The sequence below is a fragment of the Rhinopithecus bieti genome, unplaced genomic scaffold, assembly GCF_001698545.2.
Source record: "Rhinopithecus bieti isolate Rb0 unplaced genomic scaffold, ASM169854v2 scaffold_13689, whole genome shotgun sequence".
NCBI lineage: Eukaryota > Metazoa > Chordata > Mammalia > Primates > Cercopithecidae > Rhinopithecus > Rhinopithecus bieti.
This window is the reverse complement of record NW_016808044.1, coordinates 532400-559701: the sequence shown is the minus strand read 5'-3', so window position 1 is coordinate 559701 and position 27302 is coordinate 532400. Positions and strand designations below refer to the sequence as shown.

Here is a 27302-nt window from a genome sequence, read left to right as displayed (position 1 = left end):
TATATATATATATATATATATAAAGTACATGAACATGTGCATAATTATTGTATTATTATATTATTGTCATTTGTCTGGCATGGCTGTGTGCTCAGTTGGTTCTTGAAAAGCCTGGTTATTCTAAGGGCAAGTCCCATTAGCTCCAGGACTCTGCTCTGTGAAGAGAGATACGGCCTTTGAATGGCCAGAACAGGGTACCACGGCCCACTGCAAATGATTTCTGACACAGAATAGAGATAAAATCTCTTAATGATGCTGTTAGGAAGGAAGAAAGCTGCTTACAGACAATTAAAGTCAAATGTGTAATAGAGTCGGGTCTGATACCTGTACAGCTGTTGCAGAAGCATGTGGTCCAAAAGATTTGTGAGTTTACAAAGGAAATTACTTTGCAAAACTAAAGCATTTATTTTTGATGATGCTTACACTCAAGAACTCAGTTTTCTAATGTTACTGTGAAGCAGATGCTAAACTGCAAAAATTAACTAGCAATTGCATTTCAGAAAGCAATAATATCCAACTCCTTTATTAAGTTTACTGTTAAGTGAACAAAGAAAGAGAAGAGTATTTCTTCCATTAGCAAAGCAAATAGGACATCTGTGCATCAGACAAAATTTGGTGGGTGAAATTCATTGCTGTGGAAGCAATGAATGACTTGTAGGTACAAAAAGTTTTGTATTCCAGATTTTAAATTGAATAGGATTGAATTGAATACCTTTTTAAAGAATTTTCTTTCCTTCTCTTTTTTATTCTTTGTACTTCTACTTCCTTTGTTTATTTCTTTTTTTATTTTTCCTTTTTTTCTTTCTTTCTCTTTCTTTCATCTTTCCCTCTCCTTTCCCTCCCTGCCTCCCTCCCCTTCCTTCTTTTCTTCCTTCCTTCCTCCTTTCTTTCCTTTCTTCCTTCCTCTCTCTCTCTCTCTTCCATTTTCCTCCTTCCTTTATCCTTTTTGATTAATTTTATTTCAATTAACCCTGTTTTAGAGACAACAAAATGCAAAAACAAAGAATGAATTTCAAAGTAACAGTAAGGGAAGAAGAACTCGGTCTATGAACCTCACTGTCTTGACTTTCTGCTCTGAAAGCTGTGAGATCTTTGGGTTCCAATTTGAGAGGTCCCATCACCTAAAGTCAGCCCAGGGATCAGGACAGTATCGGGCCTGAGAGCACCACAAAGTGAGCATTACATGTTATCAAGCTGTTACTTCTGTAGTGTTTTTTGTTTGCTTGCCTTTAAAATCACCCTGAGTTTTTATTAAATTCTCCTTAGAATTACTACAGAAAACAGCCTGGCATGTTGGCTCATCCCTGTCTTCCCAGCACTTTGAGAGGCCGAGGCGGGCAGATCACTTGAGCTCAGGAGTTTGAGACCAGCCTGTCCAACATGGTGAAATCCTGTCTCTACTAAAAACACAAAAATTAGCCAGGCATGGTGGCGCATGCCTGTAATCCCAGCTACTTGGGAGGCTGAGGCAGGAGAATCACTTGAACCCGGGAGACAGAGGTTGCAGTGAACTGAGATTGTGCCACTGCACTCCAGCCTGGGCAACAGAGCAAGACTCGGTCTGAAAAAAAAAAAAAAATTCTATAGGGATCCTAGCTGGACTCAGGCATAACATTAAAGAGAATCATTGTCCCCTTGTCCCCTTGTCCCCAGCAGTGGTGAGTGGTGGCAGCCGCCAAGGTGAAGGTATCTTGTGTACTAGCTTTAGGAATATAAGGCCTGGTCACTTCTTCCTGGGTGGAGAGTCACCCTGTATTCCGTGCCTCAGAGCCTTGAGTTTTAGTTTTCTTTCTTTTTTTTTTTTTTTTTTTGAAATGGAGTCTTGCTCGGTCACCCAGGCTGGAGTGCAGCGGCACAATCTCGGCTCACTGCAACCTCCGCCTCCCGGGTTCAAGTAGTTCTCCTGCCTCAGCCTCCCGAGTAGCTGAGACTACAGGCGCATGCCACCACATACTACTAATTTTTGAATTTTTAGTAGAGATGGGGTTTCACCATGTTGGTCAGGATGGTCTCGATCTCTTGACCTCGTGATCCACCCACCTCGGCCTCCCAGAGTGCTGGTGGTTATTTTTTTGAGATGGAATCTCGCTCTGTTGTCCAGGCTGAAGTGCAGTGGCGTGATCTCGGCTCACTGCAACCTCTGCCTTCCAGGTTCAAGCACTTACCTCCCTCAGCCTCCTGAGTAGCTGGGATTACAGGCTCCTGCCACCATGCTCTACTAATTTTTGTATATTTAGTAGAAATGGGGTTTCACCATATTGTTCAGGCTGGTCTTGAACTCTGGACCTTGTGATCCACCTGACTTGGCCTCCCAAAGTGCTGGGATTACAGGCATGAGTCACTGTGCTTGGCCTGAGTTTTAGTTTTTATTATGAGAGGCAATGGTTTTGTTCCACAGGGATTACCCAGCTTAGAAAGTCTTTAGTTGTAAACTAAGTAAGGTTTGTCAGGGTGGAGTTCCCCACTTCTCTCTCAGAAGCTTCTGTCCAATCCATTGCTGCCTCCCTTCTGGGCATCTCTTAGGGGACAGCTACACTATTCACCATTTTTGACCTCCTCTCCATCATTATGAAAGGAGGACTGTTTCTTTGGGAGAGGCTGTAGGGAGAGTGTATGTCAGATACCATAGCTTATCCTAATTCAGATTCTTCTTAAGGACCCCAGAGATGATTAATTTTATGTCAACTTGGTTGAGTCATGGTGCCCAGGTATTTGGTCAAACATTATTCAGGATGTTTCTGTGGGGATATTTTTCTTAAAGGAGATTAACTTTTAAACTGATGGACTTTGAGTAAAGCAAATGGCTCTCCATAATGTGGGTGGACCTCTTCTAATCAGTTGAAGGCCTGATAGACCAAAAACTGACCTCCCCTGAGCAAGAAGGAATTAGCAAAAGTTTTCTATATGCCAACAGTGAATAATGTGAAAAAGAAATTTTAAAAAGTAATCCCATTTACAATAGCCATACCTAAAAATAAATACTTAGGAATCAACTTAAGCAAAGAAGTAAAAGATCTCTACAATAAAAGTTATAAGACACTGATGAAAGAAATTATGAGGATACCAAAAAATGGAAAAATATTTCATGGCCATGGATTGGAATAATCAGTATGGTTAAGACGTCCGTATTACCCAAAGTAACCTACAGATTCAATGCAATCCCTATCAAAATATCAATGTCACACTTCACAGAAATAGAAAAACAATCACAAAATGTATATGGAACCACAAGAGACCCCGAATGGCCAAATAAATGCCGCACAAAAGGAACAAAACTGGAGGAATCACATTACCTGGCTTCAAATTATACTATAAATGTTATACTACAGAGCTACAGTAACCAAAACAGCATGGTACTGGCATAAAAACAGACACATAGATCAATGGAACAGAATAAAGAACCTGAAAACAAATCCACACACCTACTGTGAACTCATTTTTGACAAAGGTGCCAAAGGTACACTGAGGAAAACACAAACTCTTCAATAAATGGTGCTGAGAAAACTGAATATCCACATGCAGAAAAATGAAACTAGACTCCTATCTATCAACAAATACAAAAATCAAATCAAAATGAATTACATACTTAAATCTAAGACCTCAAATGATGAAACTACTACAAGAAAACATTGGAGGAAAATCTTCAGAACATTAGTCTGGGCAAAATCTTTTTGAGTAATATCCCACAAGCACAGGCAACCAAAGCAAAATAGATAAATGGGATCCCATCAAGTTTGAAAGCTTCTGCACAGCAAAGAAAACAATCAACAAAGTGAAGAAACAACCCACAGAATGGGAGATAATATTTAGAAACTACCCATTCACAGAAGATGAATAACCAGAATATATAAGGAGCTCAGACAACTCAACAGGAAAAAAAATCTAATCCGGGTAAATGGGTAAAAGATCTGAATAGAGATTTTTCAAAAGAAGATATACAGATGGCAAACAGGCGCATGAAAAGGTGCTCAACATCATTGATCATCAGAGAAATGTTAATCAAAACTACAATGAGATATCATCGCATCCCAGTTAAAATGGCTTTTATTCAAAAGATAGGCAACAACAAATGCTGGCAAGGATGTGGAAAAAAGGGAACACTTCTACACTCTTGATGGGAATGTATACTAGTCCAAAACCACTGTGGAGAAGAGTTTGGAGTTTCCTTAAAATCTAAAACTAAAATTAAGTTACCATATGATTCAGCAATCCCACTGCTGGGTATACACCCAAAAGAAAGAAAGAAAATTAGTCCATCAAAGAAATTTCTGCACTTCTATGTTTGTTGCGGCACTGTTTATGAAAGCTAAGATTTGGGCCCGGCGCGGTGGCTCAAGCCTGTAATCCCAGCACTTTGGGAGGCCGAGGTGAGCGGATCACGAGGTCAGGAGATTGAGACCATCCTGGCTAACCCGGTGAAACCCCGTCTCTACTAAAAAATACAAAAAAACTAGCCAGGCGAGGGGCGGGCACCTGTAGTCCCAGCTGCTCGGGAGGCTGAGGCAGGAGAATGGCGTGAACCCGGGAGGCCGAGCTTGCAGTGAGCTGAGATCCGGCCACTGCACTCCAGCCTGGGCGACAGAGTGAGACTCCGTCTCCAAAAAAAAAAAAAAAAAAAAGAAAGCTAAGATTTGGGAGCAACCTAAGTTTCCATTAGCATATGAATGGATAATGAAAATGTGTTATACATCTAGAATGGAGTACTATTCAGTCATAAAAAGAATGAGATCTTGTCATTTGCAACAACATGGATGGAACTGGAGATCATTATGTTAAGTGAAATAAGCCAGGCAGAGAAAGACAAATACTGCATGTTCTCACTTATTTGTGAGATCTAAAAATTAAAACAATTAAACTCATGACACAGAGAGTAGGATGATGGTTACCAGAGGCTAGGAAGGGTGGTTGCGGGCTGAGGGCAGGTGGAGATGGTTAATGGGCACAAAAAAATAGAAAGAATGAATAACATCTACTATTTGATAGCACAACAGGGTGACTACAGTCAATAATAATTTAATTGTATCTTTTTTTGATATGGAGTCTTGCTCTGTCACCAGGCTGGAGTGCAGTGGCACGGTCTTGGCTCACTGCAACCTGCGCCTCCTGGGTTCAAGCGATTCCCCTGCCTCCCAAACAGCTGGGACTACACAAGCATGCCACCACGCCTGACTAATTTTTTGTATTTTAGTAGAGACAGGGTTTCACCATGTTGGCCAGGATTTTCTCAATCTCCTGACCTCGTGATCTGCCCGCCTCGGCCTCCCAAAGTGCTGGGATGACAGGCATGAACCACCGTGCTTGGCCTGTAAATTTTAAATTTTAAAATAAAGACTGTAATTGGATTGTTCGTAACTCAAAGGATCAATGCTTGAGGAGATGGCTACCCTATTCTCCATTATGTGCTATTTTCACATTTCATGCCTGTATCAAAACATTTAATGTACCTCCTAAATATATATACCTACTATGTGCCCACAAAAATTAAAAATAAAAAATTAAGACAAAGAATTATGAATTGTGCTTACAGATGGTCTTCAGACATAACCTGCAACAAAGCTATTCCCTGGGTCTCCAGCTTGTTAGCCAATCCTGTAGCTTTTGGAATTTCTAGCCTCCATTATCTCTCTCACTCTCTCTCTCTATCTACATACACACATGCACATACACACACAGAGTTGGACCCCCAAATATCTGTGGGTTTCATGTCTGACATCTGTAGATTTATCCAACCACAGATGAACACTTTTCAGAAAAATGAAACAATAAAAAATAATAATATGACAATAGAAATGATACAAATTGAAAAACACACCTTAACTATTTACATGGGATTATTAGTAACTACTTATGTAGGTATTATTAGGAATCTGGAGGTGATTTAAAGTATGCAGAAGGGTGTGTGTAGGTTACATGCAAATATTACAGTTTTATATATAAAGGACTTGATCATCCCCTGATTTTGGTATCTGCAGGGGTCCTGGAACCAATCTTCTACTGATACCAAAGGACTCCCCCCTCCACACACACACACACACATATATATATATAGTGTTCTGTTTCTCTGGAGAACCCTGATGTAAGGTTTTAATTAAGGAATCTCAAATATTTATCAAGTTACTGAAGGAGAGATCTATACATCAGCATAAATTTGGTGAAGCTTCCCACTGAACACATGAATGGTACCTGCTCCATCCATTTGCAGGACTGACTTACAATAATTGAAGATGCAGCCTCCTTAAGATAGAAAGAAAACAAGCATTTTCTTCACCTCCACTGGGCCCCTGGCAATAAGAATGAGTATCCTGAAGAAAACTATCTTTGAGGGCAAGAGCTTGTAGACCTCCCCTCTATTCCATTCAATCTGGGTATGGATTTATTCTGCAATTGTTGAGAAACCATGATGTGTTAGACACTACCATTGGTTTAGATTTTATCTGGGTGAACCTAAAGTATAATCTCATGGCACCTTCTTGTTCTTATTGTGAAACAAAACTTAAAGGCTGGGCATGATGGCTTACGCCTGTAATTCCAGCACTTTGGATGGTCGAGGCGGGCGGATTACTTGAGGTCAGGAGTTCGAGACCAGCCTGGCCAACATGCTGAAACCCCATCTCTACTAAAGACACAAAAACATTAGCTGGATGCCAGGTGTAGTGGTGCGTGCCTGTAATTCCAGCTATTCCGGAGGCCGAGGCAGAAGAATCACTTGAACCTGAGAGGCGGAGGTTGCAGTGAGCCAAGAATGCACCACTGCACTCTAGCCCGGGCAACAAGAGTGAAACTCCATCTCAAATGGAACACAACAAAATCACAAAACCAAAAACACAAGTCCCAGACCAGAGTGTGTCTATCCTGGGATCTGAATCTGGGCCAGTTTTTCAGTCTCTTTATCCTCAGTCATAATTCTGCATCTTACCTCCATGCACATACACGTGCTCCAAGGGTTTCTGCAACACTTCTTCTTCTTCTTCTTCTTTCCTTTTACTTTTTTTTTCTTTTCTTTTCTTTTCTTTTTTTTTGTTTTGTTTTGTTTTTTTTGAGACAGAGTCTCACTCTGTCACCCAGGCTAGAGTGTAGTGCCACGATCTCGACTCACTGCAACCTCCACCTCACCGGTTCAAGTGATTCTCGTTCCTCAGCCTCCCAAACAGCTGGGATTATAGGCGTGAGCCACCATGCTCAGCCTCTGCAGCATTTCTCGACTGCTTGTCTTCCTCCCTCTTCTCCACTTGCCTCAGAACTCACAGGGTGAGAGAGCACACACTTCCTACTCCTACTGCTTTTTCTTCCCTAGACATTTCTTCTTATCCAGACCATGAGGATCTTCAGGGAACATGCAGCATCATCACAGTACAACCATTCACTCAGTGCCAACTCTCTAACAATATATATGAGCTTGACTTTTCGCAAAAACACTGCAAAGTAGCTATTATCTTCATGTAAAATGTGATTATTATGATTCAAAAATGTTAAGCAGGCCAGGCGCATTGGCTCACGGTAATCCCAGCGCTTTGGGAGACTGAGACGGGTGGATCACCTGAGGTTGGGGGTCCCAGACCAGCCTGACCAACATGGAGAAACCCCATCTTTACTAAAAATATAAAATTAGCCAGGCACGGTGGCTCATGCCTGTAGTCCCAGCTACTGTGGAGGCTGAGGCAGGAGAATTGCTTGAACCCGGGAGGTGGAGGTTCCGGTGAACCGAGACTGCGCCATTGTACTCCAGCCTGGGCAACAAGAGCAACTCTGTCTCAAAAAAAAAAACAAAAAAGTTAAGCAAGATAAACAGCTTGTACATCTTGTATTATAAGTAAATGTCTACATTAGACACTGAGGTTTGAACACCAGCTCTGCCATTTCTTCAAGCTCAACAGTCACACCCCTACACCGTCCTAATAGTATTTCTACATTAGATAGCCATTTTTTCACTGGTGTGCATACCCTTCATCCCTAGGAAACTTGAGAAAACTTTGTTCTCTTCTGTAGTGGAAGCTTTACCTTGACCATTATACATCAAGCTGAAAATGGAACTCCTTGCTCCAGAAAATCGTACCCAACATATGAACTAGGTAGGTTAATTGGTTCATGGTTGCTCATTAGCAAACAAAATAAAAACATTTGCTTTTATTTCTTCCTCGTGTATAAGGCTGAATGACAACAAGCAAACACAACATATTCTGAAGGCTTTGAAAGATAAAATTTTGTACACTTCTCTTCCTACCTCATTTAATTTATCCAGTTTTCCATTTATTCAATATTTATTGAAAATTCTGTGTCAAGTTTTGTGGTTTTTTTGAGTGCACTTGAATCCTTTAAAAGTAAACCAATTAAGATGATTACTTGTTAAGCCTGTAACACTAAGGCACAAAATAGGTCCCCATGTAGTACAGGTCTAGGTTTAAAAGATAAAGCGACTGTGGCATCCTTTCTTCAATTCTCAAAGTTCCTTGCATCACTCACTACATGTCTACATGATTTCAAGACAAATCCAGATTCTATCTCACTTTGCTTGCTTGATTGGGTGTCATATCCCTTTTCTTCACCAACTACAAGGAGATAGACACCAGTTCCAAGCTCTGTTCTGGTTCTTAGGAACCCCTATACATGATTCTCTACGGTTCAAGGACCAAACAGGGAGAATGGTAATGTGATAACCACCATTTAGCTCCATACAGTAATTATGAAATCACCTCTTTTATAAATAAGCAAACTGTGGCTATGAAAGTTTAGACAACATGTCTGTCAGTGACAAAGCTGGAATACAAACCCAGATTTTTCAGCCTTTTTTTTTTTTTTTTTTTTTTTTTTTTGAGACGTAGTTTCACTCTCTTTGCCCAGGCTGGAGTGTAATGGCGTGATCTTGGCTCACCTCCACCTCCACCTCCCAGGTTCAAGCGAGTCTCCTGCCTCAGCCTCCTGGGTGGCTGGGATTAGAGGTGTGCCTGGCTAATTTTGTATTTTTAGTAAACATGGGGTTTCTCCATGTCGGTCAGGCTGGTCTCGAACTCCCAACCGTAGATGATCCACCCACTTCGGCCTCCCAAAATACTGGGATTACAGGTGTGAGCCACCGCTCCTGGCCTGGTTTTTCAGCTCTTGAAGCCCATAGTTTTGTCAGTTTCTACCTCCCCGCATATCCAAATGACAAACAATCATTTTATTGCTATGGATTCAAGAAGCTGGAGGAATATAGTGTTCTCTTTTGACTGATATATATGCAATCTATGCTCTGAGCCCCACCTCATAACCAAATAAACTTTTGTTGACATTTTCCCTTTGTGCCAGGCATTATCACTTCTGTTATTTGTATCTACCTTGAGACCCATCTGATCATCTCGATTTTATAAGAAATAGGAATCTGAGAATTAGTGACTTTCTGAAATTGGTCAAAAAACATATTGTTTTAAAAACAGGAAAGTCAGAATTCGAACAGGTCTTATTCTAAAGGTCATGAGCTTTATACCTGAGAGTGACAGTGGGGAGGAATAATGGTTTGGATTATTCACCAATGTGCTTCTGTCCTCTCCTGCCACCTGTTCACATCCTTGAACCATTGCACACGCTCAGCCCAGGTAGTTAAGACTGTCTGAGTTTACTGATCCCAGAGCAAATCAAAGAACAACAAATATATTCATGCTCACTTTTTGAGGTTCAAAATAGACTTTTCAAACACAAGAACAGCATGCGTAGAGAAAAGGCATTCTGAGTCATGGTAGCCTAAGTTTTTGAGCTGAGACTCTGACCTGAACAACAGGCAGAGAGGATACCATCAGAGCCAGGCGTTTTCCTTGGCCCATCCAGGCTAGAAAAGGATTATTCCTTATGGGTTAGAGAAGAGAGGGCAATGTCAGCAGCAGGGAAGAGCATCTGAAAGTGTCTCTGAGAAGAAGCTCTTGGTCTTTCCTGTCCACCTCATCTTTGCCAGACCAAGCCCTGTGGAGATAGGACAGGAAGGGCCCTCCCCATGCCCCAGGTGGAAGACACTGGTTCATGGCATCCTACCAAGGGCCCCAAGAGTTCATAAGCCTGCAAAATTCTCTTTCCCCCATGACACTGGAAAGAGGAGATGGTTGCTGTGGTTATAACACTTTCCAAATATTCCTAGGGCAGGTGGGAAGTAGTCAGATATTTTTCCAGGTATTGTGATAGGACCTTGAGGGCTGGAGAATGTGAAGGGCTTTGAGACATGATGACACAGGCCACAGGTTGCACTTGACCAGTGTCCACGTGAGGAGAGGGACTTCTTAGCATATGTGAACTTGGCAGAGGCTGCTCAGTGATCAAGATACTGGATAGGCCCCCTGGAATTTAGAAGCTATTCCAGGTATATGTTTGTGCACAGCATGGAGGGTGAGGGGCAACCTTCAATTAACAGAATTTATTTTATTCTAAATTGGTCTGATTGGCTGGGTGCAATGGCTCAGGCCTGTAATCCCAGCACTTTGGGAGACCGTGGTAGGTGGAACACTTGAAGTTGGGAGTTCAAGATCAGCCTGGCCAACATGGTGAAACCCATCTCTACTAAAAATACAAAGCACAACAACAAAAAATTACTCAGGCACAGTGATGGGCACCTGTAATCCCAGCTACTCAGGAGACTGAGGCTGGAGAATCGCTTGAACCCAGGAGGTAGAGGTTGCGGTGAATAGAGGTCACACCACTGCACTTCAGCCTGGATGATAGAGCGAGACTCCATCTCAAAAACAAATAAATAAATAAATTGGCCTGATTAAAATTTTCTCATTTTCTACTGCCAGGTGAAATGAGCTCTTGAGATAGAAACCAAGTCAATAAAAGCATTCACATTTATTTGCACACTCACCACATCGATTTACTACTTATTCCCAGTTTTCTTATTTTCTTATATAAGATCCATTCTTTCATTTTACAAATACAGATTTTCAGAGTAAGAAGAGAGAATAATCCTTCTAAAAATAAAGAAAGGCATTACAATACAATTTGCAAATCTAGGTACCATGTGGAAAGTCTCATCCGTTCCCGTATCATTAACTGCTCATTTTCACACTGGCGGCATCCAAGTCCTTATTGTCAGCATCCTCTTTCTTCCACATCTCCACTGGAGCATTTCCAACCTCCTGACACCAAACTCAACACATTCAGGGAGAAGAGGGCTGGTCTGGGACCACAGAAATCCTTGTTCTAATCTTGGAGGCAGTGCTCAGTAGGAACTTAATGAATTGTTAAGTGAATTTGTTTTTTAAGAAAATCAGCAGGTAATATATCCCCGGGCAATTTTATCTGATTTTTGAAATTCAGATTGGTTTTCTACTACTTGACGAAGAGAATGGGGTACAGTCACTCCTCTGGGGGGTTCTGCGTGAGGAAATATCCATGATACTTGCTATTAAGCAGTGATCAGGTAGAGAAGGAAAGTCTTGGCCACATCAACTGTCCTTTGTGAAGTCAACAGTTCTCGACAAGGAGATTATGGTGCTCTGTAGGGCAGGAACATGAATAGGGCTGAGATCCTTCCTGAATGATCCCAGGCAGAACCCTAACCCTCATTCTCCAGGCCCACCTGCCCTCCATGGGAGCTCTGCATTGCTGGGGAGAGGGCAGCCTCCTAACTACCTGGGTGAAGGATTGACTCCAAGGTCTTATCCCTGACACTCTTAAGGAAGCTCATAACTGTGGTTCCACCTGTGCCCCTGTCTTCTAAAGCCTGAGGAGGCCCTGGGAGATGGTTTGGCTTCTGACGCTTTGTCTTGGCTGCAGCTATGATGAGGTATCTGGTGACCATCGTGATGTGATAGCTCCGCAGGTCTACCAGGGCCTGCACACACTGGTTATAGGCTGTCAGCAAGTGGTCCTGTCCAGAGGACAGGACGTAGTCCCTCAGGGAAGGTGCTGAGTGGATGTCTTCTATGAAGGCCTTATGGGAAGGAGGCATGTAATCCCTCATTCTGTACAGAAAGTCAGCTGAAAGAAACAATACAACATAATGTCATAGCTCCACATGGAAATATAGCAGAGCTCATCTGCTTCTTCTTCTTTTTTTTTTTTCTCGAGATAGGGTCTTGCCCTGTCACCCAGGCTGAAGTGCAGTGGTGTGATCTCAGCTTACTGCCACCTCTGCCCCTGAGTTCAAGTGATCCTCCCACCTCAGTCTTCTGAGTAGCTGAAACTCCAGGTGTGTGCCACCACACCCAGTTAATATTTTTTGTATTTATTTTAGTAAAGACGGGCCATTGCTATGTTGCCCAGGCTTGTCTTGAATTCCTGGGGCAAGCGATCCCCCAACCTCAGACTTCCAAAGTGTTGGGATTACAGGTGTGAGCCACGGCGGTGCCCAATCTTGTCTGCTTTTTCAGACAGGAATGCACCAGAAACTGTTGCTGGTGTTCTAATTCAAATCTACCTTTGCCCTTTCGTTTGCAGACTTCACATACTCAAATGCATATTTCTAACTGTTGACAGGAGATGGAGAAGAGGAAACAAAGTAAGCACATCTCAAATGACAGAGTTTGCACTAGATTTATTTGCCAATGTATAAATATTTACTAGATAACAAATGTAAACGAAGTAGCCAGTTGGTAGCTGCTATGAGGAATATCTTCAAATGTAGGACACAAACCCTTGAACTGACTAGCTGAATACTCTGGTGAATTTTGTTTCCTCAGTGCTTTGTTTTGGAGGGAGCACAAGAAAAGGAGAAAGTTACACAGAGCCTGTGAAGGCAAAAAAGATAATGAGTCACTGTTTTAGTAATAGCCTCTTGAAGCCAAATGGTTTAAAAATCAAATCAATAGATATTTATAGGAAATTCATTATGGGTTTAATAGTATGCATGGTAAGTAAATCAACCACTGACATCACCAAATGCCAAAATCCATGAAAAATTATCACAGTTCTAAAGAACCAACTTGAATGTATGACACTAAGTTCTGGTGATTCTTTTTCCTCTAATCCAACTTGAAAACTCCATAGTATGAAGTGTCTTGTTTGCAACTGTTAAAAACTTAACTTGATCCTGGCAGGTAAGAAAACGAGCAATTTCAAGCTTCCAGGGTGATAGATCCCTCTGCTAGTATAAATAGATTTGGCTAGAGGTTGCACCATTTTGTGGGGAAGGACTTTCTTGGAAGAGCCCAGACCTGTTTCCAGCTGGCCCAGGTTCATAGCCTTCAAACTCTACATCTCTCCCCATTTCAGAAAAGGAAGCTAGTTTCTAAAGATCCAAACCAAAGTGATAGTGAACAGTTGGAAACAGAGCAACATTTTAAGATTTGGAAGTAAAATCCAAGATCAAGCTGAGATCTGATATTCCAATATTAATTGACTTGACACAAAAACATTGGCAGTCATGCGGTTTCTTGGCTGACTTAGAGAAGTATAAACTTCATGACATTTTAATTTATATTTGGTTTTATCAATTGGTTAAAAAAACAAAAACTCTCTTCTCTTCCCCCCTCTCCTCTTAAGGGAAAACAAAATGTCTGACTTACCACTTTCCTTGCTATGACGAATGCCTAAGAACTCATCAAAGGCATGAAGCACTGTGCTCTGAGCTGCACTCCCGCCCGAGTATTTCAGGGGCTCTTTGGAAACTCCTTCGTACATCAGCCCTGTAGGCATTGCTGGGTTATCTTTCCATCTAAGCAAGAATAAAAGTGAGAGAGAAGAAAGGGGTGCAGAGAGGTAACAGTACATTTTCTGACACGGAAACTGAAAGTAAAGGAGAAAGGAAAAGTGATTTCAATGGTAATTTTAGGTTGAGGGATTGGGGGTATCTTTGTAGGGTAAGCACTGAAGCATCATCTTCACTCCAGCTTCATAACAAGCTATAAATTCATAGCCCTTTTCTTCCTCATCTAAAGGGTTATTCCAGAGAGGTAAAGGCTATTTAGAGAGGAATTTGTGGCTCTGGTCCCATGACATATTTATTGCAAATACTCGGTTATAAAGATGTCCTCAGTGCTACTCAACAGGAACATTTCAGGGGCTCTGGAAAAATCTTCTTCACTTCCTTTGCTAATCTCAACCTTGATGACCAGATACTTACAACTCTGCCAAGTAAAGAGACTCACAAATATACACAAACACCCACAACTGCATACACAGATACACACAAATGAAAACACACACACACACACACACACACACACACCCCTTTGCCCTTCCCTGAAACAGTGATAATTGTTAACAAGTCATCACATTAAACTATCAATTCTGGATATTACCTAACTTTGTAATCTGTAATGTACAGATGTTACCTGACTTTGAGGATGCCTTTATCAAATACTTTATTGACCACAGGTATTGATAATAAGGATGGATGAGAAGAGTAACAGCAGGAAGCACATAGCAAGCCTGTGCCTCACCAGAGGCTGAAGTCAGGGACATGCAGAAAGGCTGGGACTGGGCTGCCAGCCATGCTCCACGAAGCAGCTGTTCTCTCCTCCCTTCCCTTCCCTCTCTTCTCCTCCCCACCTTTCCTCTCCTTCTTTGTCTCTGATTCCTGTTCTTCACTGTTTTCTCTGAGTTCCCCCTCTTTACGCCTCCATCTGTTTTACTCATTTTCCTGTGTCTGACTTTGCATAGTCTTGAACAATCACAGAGTGTGTGGGCATGACTTTATAATAAGTCCAAAACAAGAACAAGCTCATGTCACATTTGCACCTACCATGCTGTATAGTTTATAAAGCATCTTCGCATTCATTTTCTCATTTGACTTCTTGTGTGTAGATCAGGACAGGTTTTTGGGTTTTTTTTTTTTTTTTAATACTTCATTTCATAGATAAACTAACAAAGACTTAAAGCAATTAAGGTTCCAGGGTCATACTGTTAAAGGATGATAAAAACAGAACTTGATCCCCAAACTTGCAATTTTCTATCTTCATTTCTACAAGAACCTCATATGTGGATTTCCATTTTTACTAAGGAATATCGTCTTTTCCTCCTATAGCCAGAAACAAGTTACTTTCTTTGTTATGAGTTTAAATAAATAACAGATTTACATTGATGTGGCACGTTTTTTCTATAATTCTGAAAGTCATTTTGCTCAAGAGAAGGGACACACGCACACACCATATACACATATAAAAGCCACAGACAGACTGCCATGTTTGCTGTTCATGATATTTTTCAAATACTGCTCTGAGGCTGGAAGTGCTGTAAGGAGCCAGGTTGTTTTCACCGAGGGCTCTTTGGGTTGTCTGTGCTACGGCTTTCACTGGGTAAATAGCACGGTGGCCTTTGTAACTTGGGCACCATCAGTCTGAAAAGAGATGTGGTACAGAAAGAGGGCACGGGAATGGTGGGAAGAGGAAAGGAGAGGTTACTACTGCCAGGTCCTGACAGGCTGCAGCTGTTAGGAGCAACGCCTCTACCTCTAGCAGATATGGAATTTAATTTTAGCTTTGCTATTTATTAACAGTGAGCCTTGGCTTAGTTAATTAACCTCTCTGAGCCTCAGCTTTCTCATCTGAGAAAATTAGTATCTACCTTATTGGATTATTGTGAGAACTAATTAAAATAATACCTGCCCAGGGCCTGGAACATGTTAAGCATTCAATGAATACTAGCCATTTTATCATAATTTTTAGAATGAGTGGGAATCCTGGCTCCCTTTTCATTACTGTTTAACTTTGTACAAATCTTTCTGAGCCGTTGTTTTCCCAATTTATATTTGCTTCCTACAGCTGTTGAAAAACAAAATAGGCTCCAGAGAGGTTTTGTGACTTGTCCGTTAAGACCCTGGTCCAATAAAGTTGATGAACATTTTATGGGGAAGAAATATGAAAGACATAACTGCTATTGGGTGAGATATGGGCACACTTGTTCGGGTTTTTCTTTGTAATCTGGTTGATGGTCTTATGTAGTCATTCGGGGCTCTTTCACTAGCTCCTTCCCATCCTGAGTACTGCTAAATGTTGCACTCTCAAAGGGTCAGTCCATGGACTGCTCACTACTCTCAATTTCCAAATGGTTTTATCTAGCCTCATAGATTTAGAAAACAACTATATCCCAGCTGGCTGGGGTGGCTCACGCCTGTAATCCCAGCACTTTGGGAGACCCAGGTGGGGAGATCACTCGAGGTCAGGAGTTTGACACCAGACTGGTCAACATGGTGAAACCCCATTGCCATTAAAAATATAAAAATTAGCCTGGCATGGTGGTGCACACCTGTAGTCCCAGCTACTCGGGAGGCTGAAGCAGGAGAATCGCTCGAACCCAGAGGCAGAGGTTGTAGTGAGCCGAGATTGTACCACCGCACTCCAGCCTGGGTGGCAGAGCGAGACTCTGTCTTAAAAAAAGAAAAAACAAAGCCTATATCCTGACTATTTACAAATGTAAAAAGCTATTTACACCTATAGCTGGACCTCTCCCCTATATTCCGGACCCGTACATCCAACTGTCTCGTTTATATGAATGTGTCCCTAAACTGATCTCCTGATTTCCTTTCTTCTTTGCTAAACCTGCTCCTCCTATAGTCTTCCTCATTGGAGTAAATGATGTCTCTGTTCTTTCAGTGAACCAGGCCCCCAAAACCTGCAAATTATCTTTGACTCACATCTTTCCATTAACTTTGATTTCAGTACATATCCACAATCTGACCATTTCTCAACACCTTTAGCCCTTGTACCCTAGTACAAGCCACCACCCTGGATTGTAGTGATAGCTTCTTAAATATTTTCCCTGTTTCCATCTTAATTCTCGGAGTCTGTTTCTTACTCAGTCAATACAGAGATGATTTGCAACTGAAGGCCGATCACGTTGTTATTCTTTTCAAAACGTGTCAATGTTGTCCATCTCACTCAGAAGAGAAGCTGACAAAGCTCTACATGATCCGGTCTGTACTGTCACCTCACTCTTTCTCATTCTCCCCTGAGTGTTGCGGTCCTGCTGGCTTCCTGCAGCTCTTCCACCATGACCAACACGCTCCCACCTCAGGGACATTGCACTTGCCATTCCTTCGTGTGGCTCGCTCCCTCACTTCCTCCAGGTATCTGCTCAAATGTCATAGAGGGTTGTGGCACTCTTGGACCACAATAAACAAGAAAATTTGGCCACCGTATTCAACAGTCCCTAATACACTCTATCCTGCTTTCCATTTCTTCATTGTGCTTATCATTGTAATGTATATTGTATGATGCTTTTATTAGATTTACTTGTGTATTAATTGTCCATCCCTCACCATGGAAATGTAAGCTCCAGAGGGGCCAAGTTGAGGGTTGGTTTTACTGCTCTATTCCCAGCACCTAGAACTGACATGGGGTAGGCACTCACTAAATATGTGATAAATGAATGATTTAAAAATAGCATCCTATAAGTATGTATTATATATCCAGAATATGTAGACCCAAGCATAGTTCTTGAAAGAACGTGCCAGCTTAAAAGAGCCATCCAGTGACTCAAATGGTCAAGAGACATAATCAGTCTGTTTTCAGTTCCTCACCCTGAAGAGGATGTCACATTGAAGGTGACAGAGCAAATATCAGCATGAAAGTCCAAAAAGATAAAAGAAGCACATCTACTTTCAAAACTCATGTTCTCTAGCTTGCAATTCTAGTCTGAGGAAGGGAAATGGTGTTTCTTTGAGCAGTCCAAATATTGCCCCCCTACATTCTCAGGTACAAGCTACTACTGTGAAAAAAGAGGAACTATTTTCCTTTCAAATATCTGTAGGCATGATTATTTTTAACCTTTCTTGTAGCAACCCCAAGAAAACGGGAAGTTTTGGTAGGAAAAAAATGAGATGGTTTTTTTGCAAGGGCTAATAACTTCCTCAAGAAATTTAATGTGAGTGGAAACTAAAACTAAAAGGAATGAATATGTGTCATTTACACATGAAATATCTCCATTCTCCTAAATAAAAATGTTTTTTTAAAATCAAGCAAAAAGGCCGGGTCTGGTGGCTCATGTCTGTAATCCTAGCACTTTGGGAGGCCAAGGTGGACAGATCACCTGAGGTCAGGAGTTTGAGACCAGCCTAGGCTACATGGTGAAACTCTGCCTCTACTGAAAATACAAAATTTAGCCGGGCACTGTGTGGGTGCCTGTAGTCCCAGCTACTTGGGAGGCTGAGGCAGGAGGATCATTTGAACCTGGGAGGCAGAGGTTGCAGTGAGCCAAGATCGCACCATTGCACTCCAGCCTGTGTGATACGGCGAGAACTCTGTCTAAAAATAAATAAATAAAAATAAATAATAAATCAAAATAGGATAAATCAAGAACAAAAAAGCAAATTTATGTTTTTCAAGACAATACTAATGGGAATTCTCAATAGTTCGGATGTTTTTGGCCATCTACCCTAATTAATGCATGTAGGATTTAGTACTGGCCACTTAGCTACAAGGGAAATATTTTCAGGGTAAGAAACAGAGGGGAGGCATTTATGTAAATCACAGATAAAATTTGTCAATGACTCCGAATTTATTTTAATGAGAGTAAAATCACCTTCTAGTACCCACCTCATCATGGGGATTTCAGAATACATAGTTCATCCTCATCAGATGCTTCTGACATAAGGAAGAAGTAGAATCAATTTATCCCTTTAAGGATACTGTGGTAGGTATAAGTCTAAAAATGATTCTCCAAGATTCTTATCATAATTCTTAGAATTATTAGTATTATGAGATATCATGTCTATCAGTATGATATATTGTCACAAAGGGGACTTTGCAAGTGTAATTAAGGTTATTAATCAGTTGATCTTGACATAGGGAGTTATCCTGAATTACCTAGGTAAGCTGAATCTAATCACATAAGACCTTTAAAATCAGAGAGTTTTCTCTGGCTAGTGGCAGAAAGAGAGGTGAGAGGGAATCAAAGTGCTAGAAGGATTAGAATTGTCAGTGCTGTCTGGGCACAATGACTCATGCCTATAATCTCAGCACTTTGGGAGGCTGAGGTGGGCGGACCACTTAAGGACAGGAGTTGAGACCAGCCTGGCCAACATGGTGAGACCCTGTCTCTACAAAAAATACAGCCAGGCTGGTGGCGGGTGCCTGTAATCCCAGCTACTCAGGAGGCTGAGGCAGGAGAATCATTTGAACCCAGGAGACAGAGGTTGTGGTGAGCCGAGATCGTGCCACTGCATTCCAGCCTGTGTGACAAAGAAAGACTCTGTCTTAAAAAAAAAAAAAAAAAAAATTGCCAATAGGGAGATGGGAGAAACCACATGACAAAGAATACTGGATGCCTCAAGAAACTGAGAGCAGCTCCTGTCTGACAGCCAGCAAAGAAACAGATCTCAGTTCTGGAACCACAAAACACTGAATTCTGAAAACAACCTGAATGAGTTTTGAAGGGAATTCTTCCCCAGATCTTCAGTTAAGAGCCCAGGCCCAACAGATAAATTAACTTCGGCCTTTTGAGACCCTAAATGGAAAAGTCAGTTGCGCTTGCCTATGATTCTGACTTACAGAATTGTGGAACAATGAAGGCATATTGTTTTAAGCTACTAAATTTGTGGTAAATTGTTGAGTAACAAGGAAAAACATACAGATTTAGAGAGCAATGTGAAGCACAAAGGGATTTTCCAGAATTAGGTCCTTCCTAAATGCCAGTCTGTTTCTGCATCTACAGTAAAAGGCCACTATGTGGTAGCATGAAATTTTAAAATGGTCCATTTTCTTCTTCTAATCCTATCAAAGGTATACAGAGAAAGTCTAAATACTAAGATACACTCTCAGCTCCATTTCTGCACCCTTCTTTTGTTTTCCCTTTCCCCATAAACCATGCACCCATCACTCTCAATCTTGGAAACCTTTTTGCTTCCACTCTGTACCCTCTACAAGGAGGATTCCACCCCCACTCTCTCTCAGACTGGACTCTGTTTGAAGTGCTTCACATGTCAAACTCATCCAATGTGGAGAAAATACTTAGTATGTGTTGCTACTCTGTCCTGTCCTTTCACCAATGTAATACAGTAGATTTTTAGCATTTGCATGTCTCTTGCTGTATCCAGACACAGCTTCAGATTATTTCTATTGATAGCATTTCAGGTATCTCCTAGTTAATAAGATGGCCCACTAGATGATATCTATTTGACATATTCACCTCATCCAGCCATTGCCTCCACCTTTCATTTTTCACTGTTTAAAAATTAAACAAAACAAACCAAAACTCTTAATTTCCAAAGTTAATAGGAAGGCAATCTGATTAAAACATGTCAAGGAAGGAATGGCTAATTTGTTTAAGCAAAGCAAGTACCTAAAAGTAGAGTTATCGACCAGGCGTGGTGGCTCACGCCTGTAATCCCAACACTTTGGGAGGCCAAGGCAGGCAGATTACCTGAGGTCAGGAGTTCGAGACCAGCCTGACTAACATGGCAAAACCCTATCTCTGCTAAAAATACAAAAATTAACCAGGCTTGGTGACAGCCACCTGTAATCCCAGCTACTTGGGAGGCTGAGGCAGGAGAGTTGTTTGAACCCAGGAGGCAGAGGTTGCCATGAGCCAAGATGGTGCCACTGCACTCCAGCCTGGGTGAAAAGAGCAAGACTCTGTCTCAAAAATAAAATAAAATAAAATAATAGTAGAGTTCTCTCTGTGGAGAAATCTTAAGCCATGTGACAAAAGAAGAGTATTGAGAAAATATGAAACAAATGGTTTGGGGTAGTGTCTTAAGTCTGTTCTTGTTGCTACAACAAAATACATTAGACTGGGTAATTTGTAAATATAGATGTTCTTTAACTCACAGTAGGTTACATCCTGATAAACCCATTGTAAGTTGAAAATATCATAAGGCAAAAATGCGTTTAACACATCTGACCAAGCAAACACCTTAGCTTAGGCTAGCTGCCTTTAAATGTGCTCAGAACACTTACATTAGCCCACAGTTGGGCAAAGTCACCTAACACAAAGCTTATGTATGTCAACATGTTGAATATGTAATGGAATTTATTAAATACTGTACTGAATGTGAAAAACAGAATGGTCATATAGGTACTCAAAGTAGTTTCTACGGAATATGTATGCTTTTGCACCAACATAAAGTCAAAAAATGGTAAGTCAAACCATATTGAATTGGAGACTACCCATAACAGAAATGTATTTCTCACAGTTCTGGAGGCTGGGAAGTCCAAGATCAAGGTGCTGGCAAGTTCAGTGTCTGGTGAGGGCCTGGTCTCCACTTCCAAGGTAATGCCTCAAGTCCTGTGTCCTCACATAGTGGAAGGGACAAGGAATTGAAGAAAAAGGAGCAAAAAGAGCCAAATGAGCTCCATCCAGCCCCTTTATAAGGGCATTAGTTCCACGCATGGGGATTGTCTTCTCCTCTCAGAGGAGACATAATCACCTCACAGAGGCTGCACATTTGAATACCTCATCATCATAATTAGTTTTTAACATATTAATTTTGGAAGGCCACATTCATTCAAACCATAGCATAGCTCTTCCAGGAACTTTAGAAGAAAGCTTCGATGCTATCTAACCCTATACTACACTCCCCACCCCTCTACCTGCCTTAATAACAAGAAGAAAAAGTAGATGTAAGTGATAGAACTGTGTGAGTGACATACTGTGTTTTTCTTCTCCTTCTGTCATTGAGCGATAATTCTAAGAAAAGTGAATATAAATGGATCTAGATTGCCTAAGAGCAAACAGTTTGAACTGAAATATTTAGCCCTCAGTGTTATTTGTCGTGCAGATGGTATCCCACTTCTTTTACCTGAGAGTGGATCCCTAGCAAGGGTCACTTGGTACGTTTCTTATGCTAGGAAGCTTCTGTCTCTTTCTCCCCTTATACATTCAGTCAATGCTACAGAGACTTCACACAGGAAAACAAATGAACTATACTTACCCAGAGAGAAAGATCCGGATGATTGAATAAAATATGTCTGGATCTACATGATCTGGAAAAGCAATCAAAATGTGAACTTTGCTACAGGCAAATAAAGCAATTGGTTACATGTGCATGGACCCTGCTGCTCTCCAGGAGCTCCTTCCCTATCTGATATGCACAGAGACCTGGAATGAAAGCTGCAGCAACTGGGGATAGAATGTTCTCTTCTGCAGTTGCCCTCATGGGTGCTCCCAGAACTTCTAAACTATTCCATACGCTGCCCTTTTCTATTTGTGGTTCTTCCTTTCTCTGTACTTAATAACAACAAAAAAGAGATCAAGGCCATCTTTTAAAATTTCATATTTTAAAAAGGCGATGTTTGAGAAAATGAGGGAAGGGGGGAGAAGAAAAGCAGAGAGAATCACCTCTCAGGGCTTTCACAAGAGATGAAAATTAAATTCACTGATGCTCAACTGAAGGTCTGAATATTCAGCAAAGGACACAGGAGCGGAGCAAGTGTCCCTTGCCCAGGGATTGCCACACTAGGTCAAAGACAGGTTCGCTCAGCTTCATGTTTAGCGGCCTTCATTAATATAAACAACTATTTTTGATCTATTCCAGTGTTTGGGGATAACTGATTCTTCCAGTTTATTAACTTGTATGTAAGGAAGCCTGCCCTCTTATTTGTACTAAATTTCTTTTCATCAACTTTTGAAGGTTGTTCTATTGTTTTCATGTAGCGGGACCTCTCTGAATTCTGTCACCTGGCATATGCCTATCTTACTGAGATCTCTGTCTGTGTCTCTGTTTCTGAGATATCTATCTATCTAATCTATTTATCTATCTATCTATCTATCTATCTATCTATCTATCTATCTATCTATCTTTTATGTGAGACCCAAATGATAACATCTCCATACCATCAACTTCCTTTTCCAACCATCATACATAGTCTTTGATCCTATTTCTTCTTCCTGCTCCCTAATTTCTCTGAAGCGTCCATGAGCCTGGGTGACTTATCTTCCTTCAGCCTCCAGCCCTTCAGATGCTCCTTGGTGGTACCACATTCTGTCTGCTCACATGTGGCAATGCCCCATGCGCTAGATTTTTACTGGGTCCTACTTCTATGTTTTTCTTATTTGATGCTCTCTTTTCACCAAAACTGCTAAGAAACTACTACTTTTTGCTGTAGAAGAATGACTGGCAATACTTTAATATTTTGCTCAACTTAACATATTGAAGGAGGAAAAATGAAATGACCATTTCAATAGGTGTTAAATATCTTTTATGTAAAATGGTTTCAGTAGATGTAAGAAATACGTTCACGATTAAAACAAACATGCAGAAAACTTTGGCTAATTAGGAATAAGAGGAGATGTTCTTAAATGGATAAAAGGAATCCACAGAAAGCCTACAGTGCATATTATGCTTAACAGTGAAATATTAAAAACAATCTTTTCTTTAAATGTGAAACTAAACAAAGATCAGCACTTCCACTCAATGCTGTGTTAGAAGTCCTAGCCAGGAGAATAAGAAAAAAATATTAAAAAGAAATAAAAGTTGTAAATTTTATAAATGAAGAAGCAAAGCATTCCACTCAAACAATATAATTTATAAATAGAAAATACATAGGATATACTAATAATTATTAGAATGAATAATAGTATTTACCAAGGTGCTAGATTTAAGGTTAATATTCAAATATCAATATCATTTTTGAAACTGGTAATGAACAGGTAAGAGGCAGTAAAATCGAAAGATACCATATTTATTAGAAACAAAAATATCAAGTAACTATGAATAAAGCAGAAGATAGGTAAGCCCCTTAGCTTGAAAGAAATTGAAGAAAAAACTAGTAAATGAAAGGATATATTCTCTTTTTTTAATTATTATTTTGTTTTTGAGACCTAGTCTCGCTCTGTCGCCCAGGCTGCAATGCAGTGGCATGATGATCTCAGCTCACTGCAACCTCCGCCTCCTGGGTTCAAGCAATTCTCCTGCCTCAGCCTCCTAAGTAGCTGGGACTACAGGCATGTGTCACCACGCCTGGCTAATTATTGTGTTTTTAGTAGAGATGGGATTTTGCCATGTTGGCCAGGCTGGTCTCAAACTCCTGACCACAGGTGATCCATCCACCTCGACCTCACAAAGGCATATATTCTCTTATACCATATTCATGGACAGGAAAACTCAATATGAATATCTAAAAGAAGAAATGTATTGAAGAGAAGAGTTCTCCGTCTGGATATATTTCAGGGCGTGGGACAAAAGAAGAATATTCAGCAATATGAAGAAATGATTTGAGATGGTTCACCCAGGAATTTTAGTTATTATTTTATGCTATTATCTGCCTCTCTATTTGCCTTGTTCATAATACAGAAATATTAAATAGAATATCAAAATCATGTCATTTTTCTNCAAAAGACAACAACAGAAAAACCCAGCACATGGGCACTGAAAACCTAGAACCATCAAGAATTTTATTTTATTATATTTTATTTTATTTTATTTTTATTTTATTTTGAAATGGAGTCTCACTCTGTCACCCAGGCTGGAGTGCAGTGGCACAATCTCGGCTCACAGCAACCTCCACCTGTAGGGTTCAAGCAATTCTCCTGCCTCAGCCTCTCGAGTAGCTGGAATTCAGGCGCCTAACACCCAGCTAATTTTTGTATTTTTAGTAGAGAAGGGATTTTGCCATGTTTGCCAGGCCGGTCTCAAATTCTTGACCTCAAGTGATCCACCCGCCTCGGCCTCCCAAAGTGCTGGGATTACAGGTGTGAGCCACTGCATCCAGCTCCAACATAGATTTTTAAAATGGAACTTGGCTAGATGATTCTAACAGTCTATACGAAGGTCCTAGTCCAGGATAGCACAAGCGATGCTGGAGGAGAAAAGCCAGGTGACGGTTTGCTCTACTTGAAAATGAGGAATACCATAAAGCTAGAGTGTTTAAGGCAGATGATATTGTTGCAGGGAAAGACAGACAATGAAACAGAACAGAGAGCCTAGAAAACACATCCATTCATTTTAGAAAATATGACATAAGACTGTGCTAATATTGCAGGTTTGTGCTTATTCCTAGGAGGGAATTAGAATTTATTTCTTATCTCATATTACTTACAGATAATTATAAGTAGTAAGTGGTAATTATATGTGAATTAAAAACTTAAAAATGAAAGACAAAACAACTGTAGAAGAAAATACATAAACATGTATTTATGAGCCAGGCATGGTGGTTCACACCTATAATCCCAGCACTTTGGGAGGCTGAGGTGGGTGGATCACTTGAGTTTAGGAGTTCAAGACCAGCCTGAGCAAAATGGTGAAACCCTGTCTCTACTAAAAATACAAAAATTAGCCCGGTGTGGTAGCACATGCTTATAATCCCAGGTACTCAGGAGGCTGAGGCAGGAGAATCGCTGGACCCAGGAGGCAGAGGTTGCAGTGAGCCCAGATTGAGCCACTGCACTCCAGCCTGGGCAACAGAGTGAGACTCTGTCTCAAAAAAAAAAAAAATGTATTTATGACTGATGATGATGGAATAATTTCTTATGCAAGACCTCTTAAACCACAAACTTTTACAAATGATTGATAGGTTGACTATATTTAAATTAAGAACTTTTACTTTCAAAAGGCATAAGACGCACTATAACATTTGCAACACATATAATTGACAATAATCGGCCTCCAGAGTGTCCAAAAGTCTTATAAAAAACCAACAGGTAAGATAAAAGCCTATTTAACATAAAAATGAGGAAAGACATCCAGGCATGGTGGCTCACGCCTGTAATCCCAGCACTTTGGGAGGCCGAGGCAGGTGGATCATCTGGACACAGTGGCACATGCCTATAATCAATCTGGGTACTTTGAAAGACCAAGGTGGGAGGATCATTTGAAGCCAGGAGCTCAAGATCAGCCTGGGCAATGTAGTGAGACCCTGTTTCTATATAAAAATAATTTTTAAAAAATTTAAAAAGAAAATCAGAGAAATGCAAAGTAAAACCATGATGAAGCACCATTATACACCTACCAGACTAGCAATAAACAAATAAATAAAAGACTGAATTAATCAATTAGTGAATGAAGAAATGAAGTTGACAACACTAAATGTGATGGGGAGGTGGAATTTCAACTTAGTTCAAACATTGTGAAGAACAATTTGGCGTTGGCCAGTAAAATTAAAGATGCACATACAGTCCTGCTGAACAATTCAACTCCTTGGTGTCCACTCTACAGAAAACCTGAATATGTAAACTTGTAGTTATGGGCATGAGTATATGTAATGACATCGCTTTTCATAGCAAAACAAACAAACAAACAGAAATAAATAGAGAATAAGTAAACTGTAGTCTACCTGTACAAAATGATGCTGTATAGGGGTGAAAATGTGCTATGTCTATTCCACTAATGTGGATGGCCCTTAGTGAAATAGGAAAATTGTAGGAAGAAATTCATACACTTTAATTTTTTTAGACAAGCTTCAAAACCACACAAAACAAAATAATATGAAAATATGCTGTTTAGGAATACTTTTGTAATAGTGAAAGCATACAAAAGTGAAGGAGAATGATTAATATAATAATCAAGATGATGACACCTGGAAGAAATGTTTTGGGAGAATGAAGTTGAAAACAACACAAAAGGTTGCAACAGTTTTTGGTAATAATCTGTTTATTAAGGTAAAAGTTGGATATGAGGGTGTTTATTTTCCAATTATTCTATATATTCAACTTATATATTCTATATTCTATATAATTAAATATTTGATTTTTAAAAAGAATAGAAGTTGGGCATGGTGGCTTCTCCCTGTAATCCCAGCACTTTGGGAGGTTGAGGTGGAAAGATTGTGGGAGCCCAGGAATTGGAAGCTGCAGCTGCAATGAGCTATGATCATGATTGTGCCACTGTACTCCAGGCTGGGCAACAAAGCAAGACCTTGTCTCAAAAACAAAACAACAAAAAACAAACAAACAAACAACAACAACACACAAGAAAATAAGACCCAGAATAGTATACAGCATAGTTATAATGGTTATACAGCTATTAATGGAGTTAGAGCTAGATATTCTGCTTCTGACTCTGATATTCTTTTCATACTCCCAGCTGATTCATGACTTTCTAGTGAAGTAGAAAAATGATTAAACTTCTGCCCAAATGGCAGCTCCGTTTAGTGCCTGGCCAGATGTCTTCCAATGTCCCTGTTCTCATTGTCCAGCAAAACACAAAACATATTGGTCAGGTAGCTCTCCCTTTTAAACCCACATGAATCTCAAGGAAAATATAATGTCTGCTCTTGATTAATTTACATTCATCTCCTCAAATTTTTATGTCATTAGTATTATTATTATTTTGTTGAGGAAACCTCAGGAAACTTGCTTTTTAAACTTTTCAGGAGCAGAAATTTAGGTTTTACACTGGGAAGTAGCTTTTAAACAATGCAAAACTCAGAAAATCATTTCTTTGAGTCAGTGTTGTAAAACCTCACACTCAGAATGACTCCAGTCTTTTTACATGACATTCTTAATGTTCACTAACTACCAACCCACTC

General features: G+C 40.5%; 1 protein-coding gene across 3 annotated transcripts in view; it reads right to left on the bottom strand.

The window, feature by feature from the left end:
• Window positions 1-10782: 10782 nt before the first annotated feature.
• The window catches only part of IDO2 (indoleamine 2,3-dioxygenase 2), a 76729-nt gene continuing 60209 nt past the window's right edge, over window positions 10783-27302 (bottom strand). For all 3 annotated transcript variants that reach the window (XM_017885332.1, XM_017885333.1, XM_017885334.1), the window contains 3 exons: window positions 21770-21821; window positions 13467-13615; window positions 10783-11940 (listed from right to left, as the gene is read on the bottom strand). In XM_017885332.1, coding sequence (XP_017740821.1) covers window positions 11585-11940; window positions 13467-13615; window positions 21770-21821 — 557 coding nt within the window. In that variant the 3' untranslated portion in view covers window positions 10783-11584. The remainder of the gene's footprint in view (window positions 11941-13466; window positions 13616-21769; window positions 21822-27302) is intronic.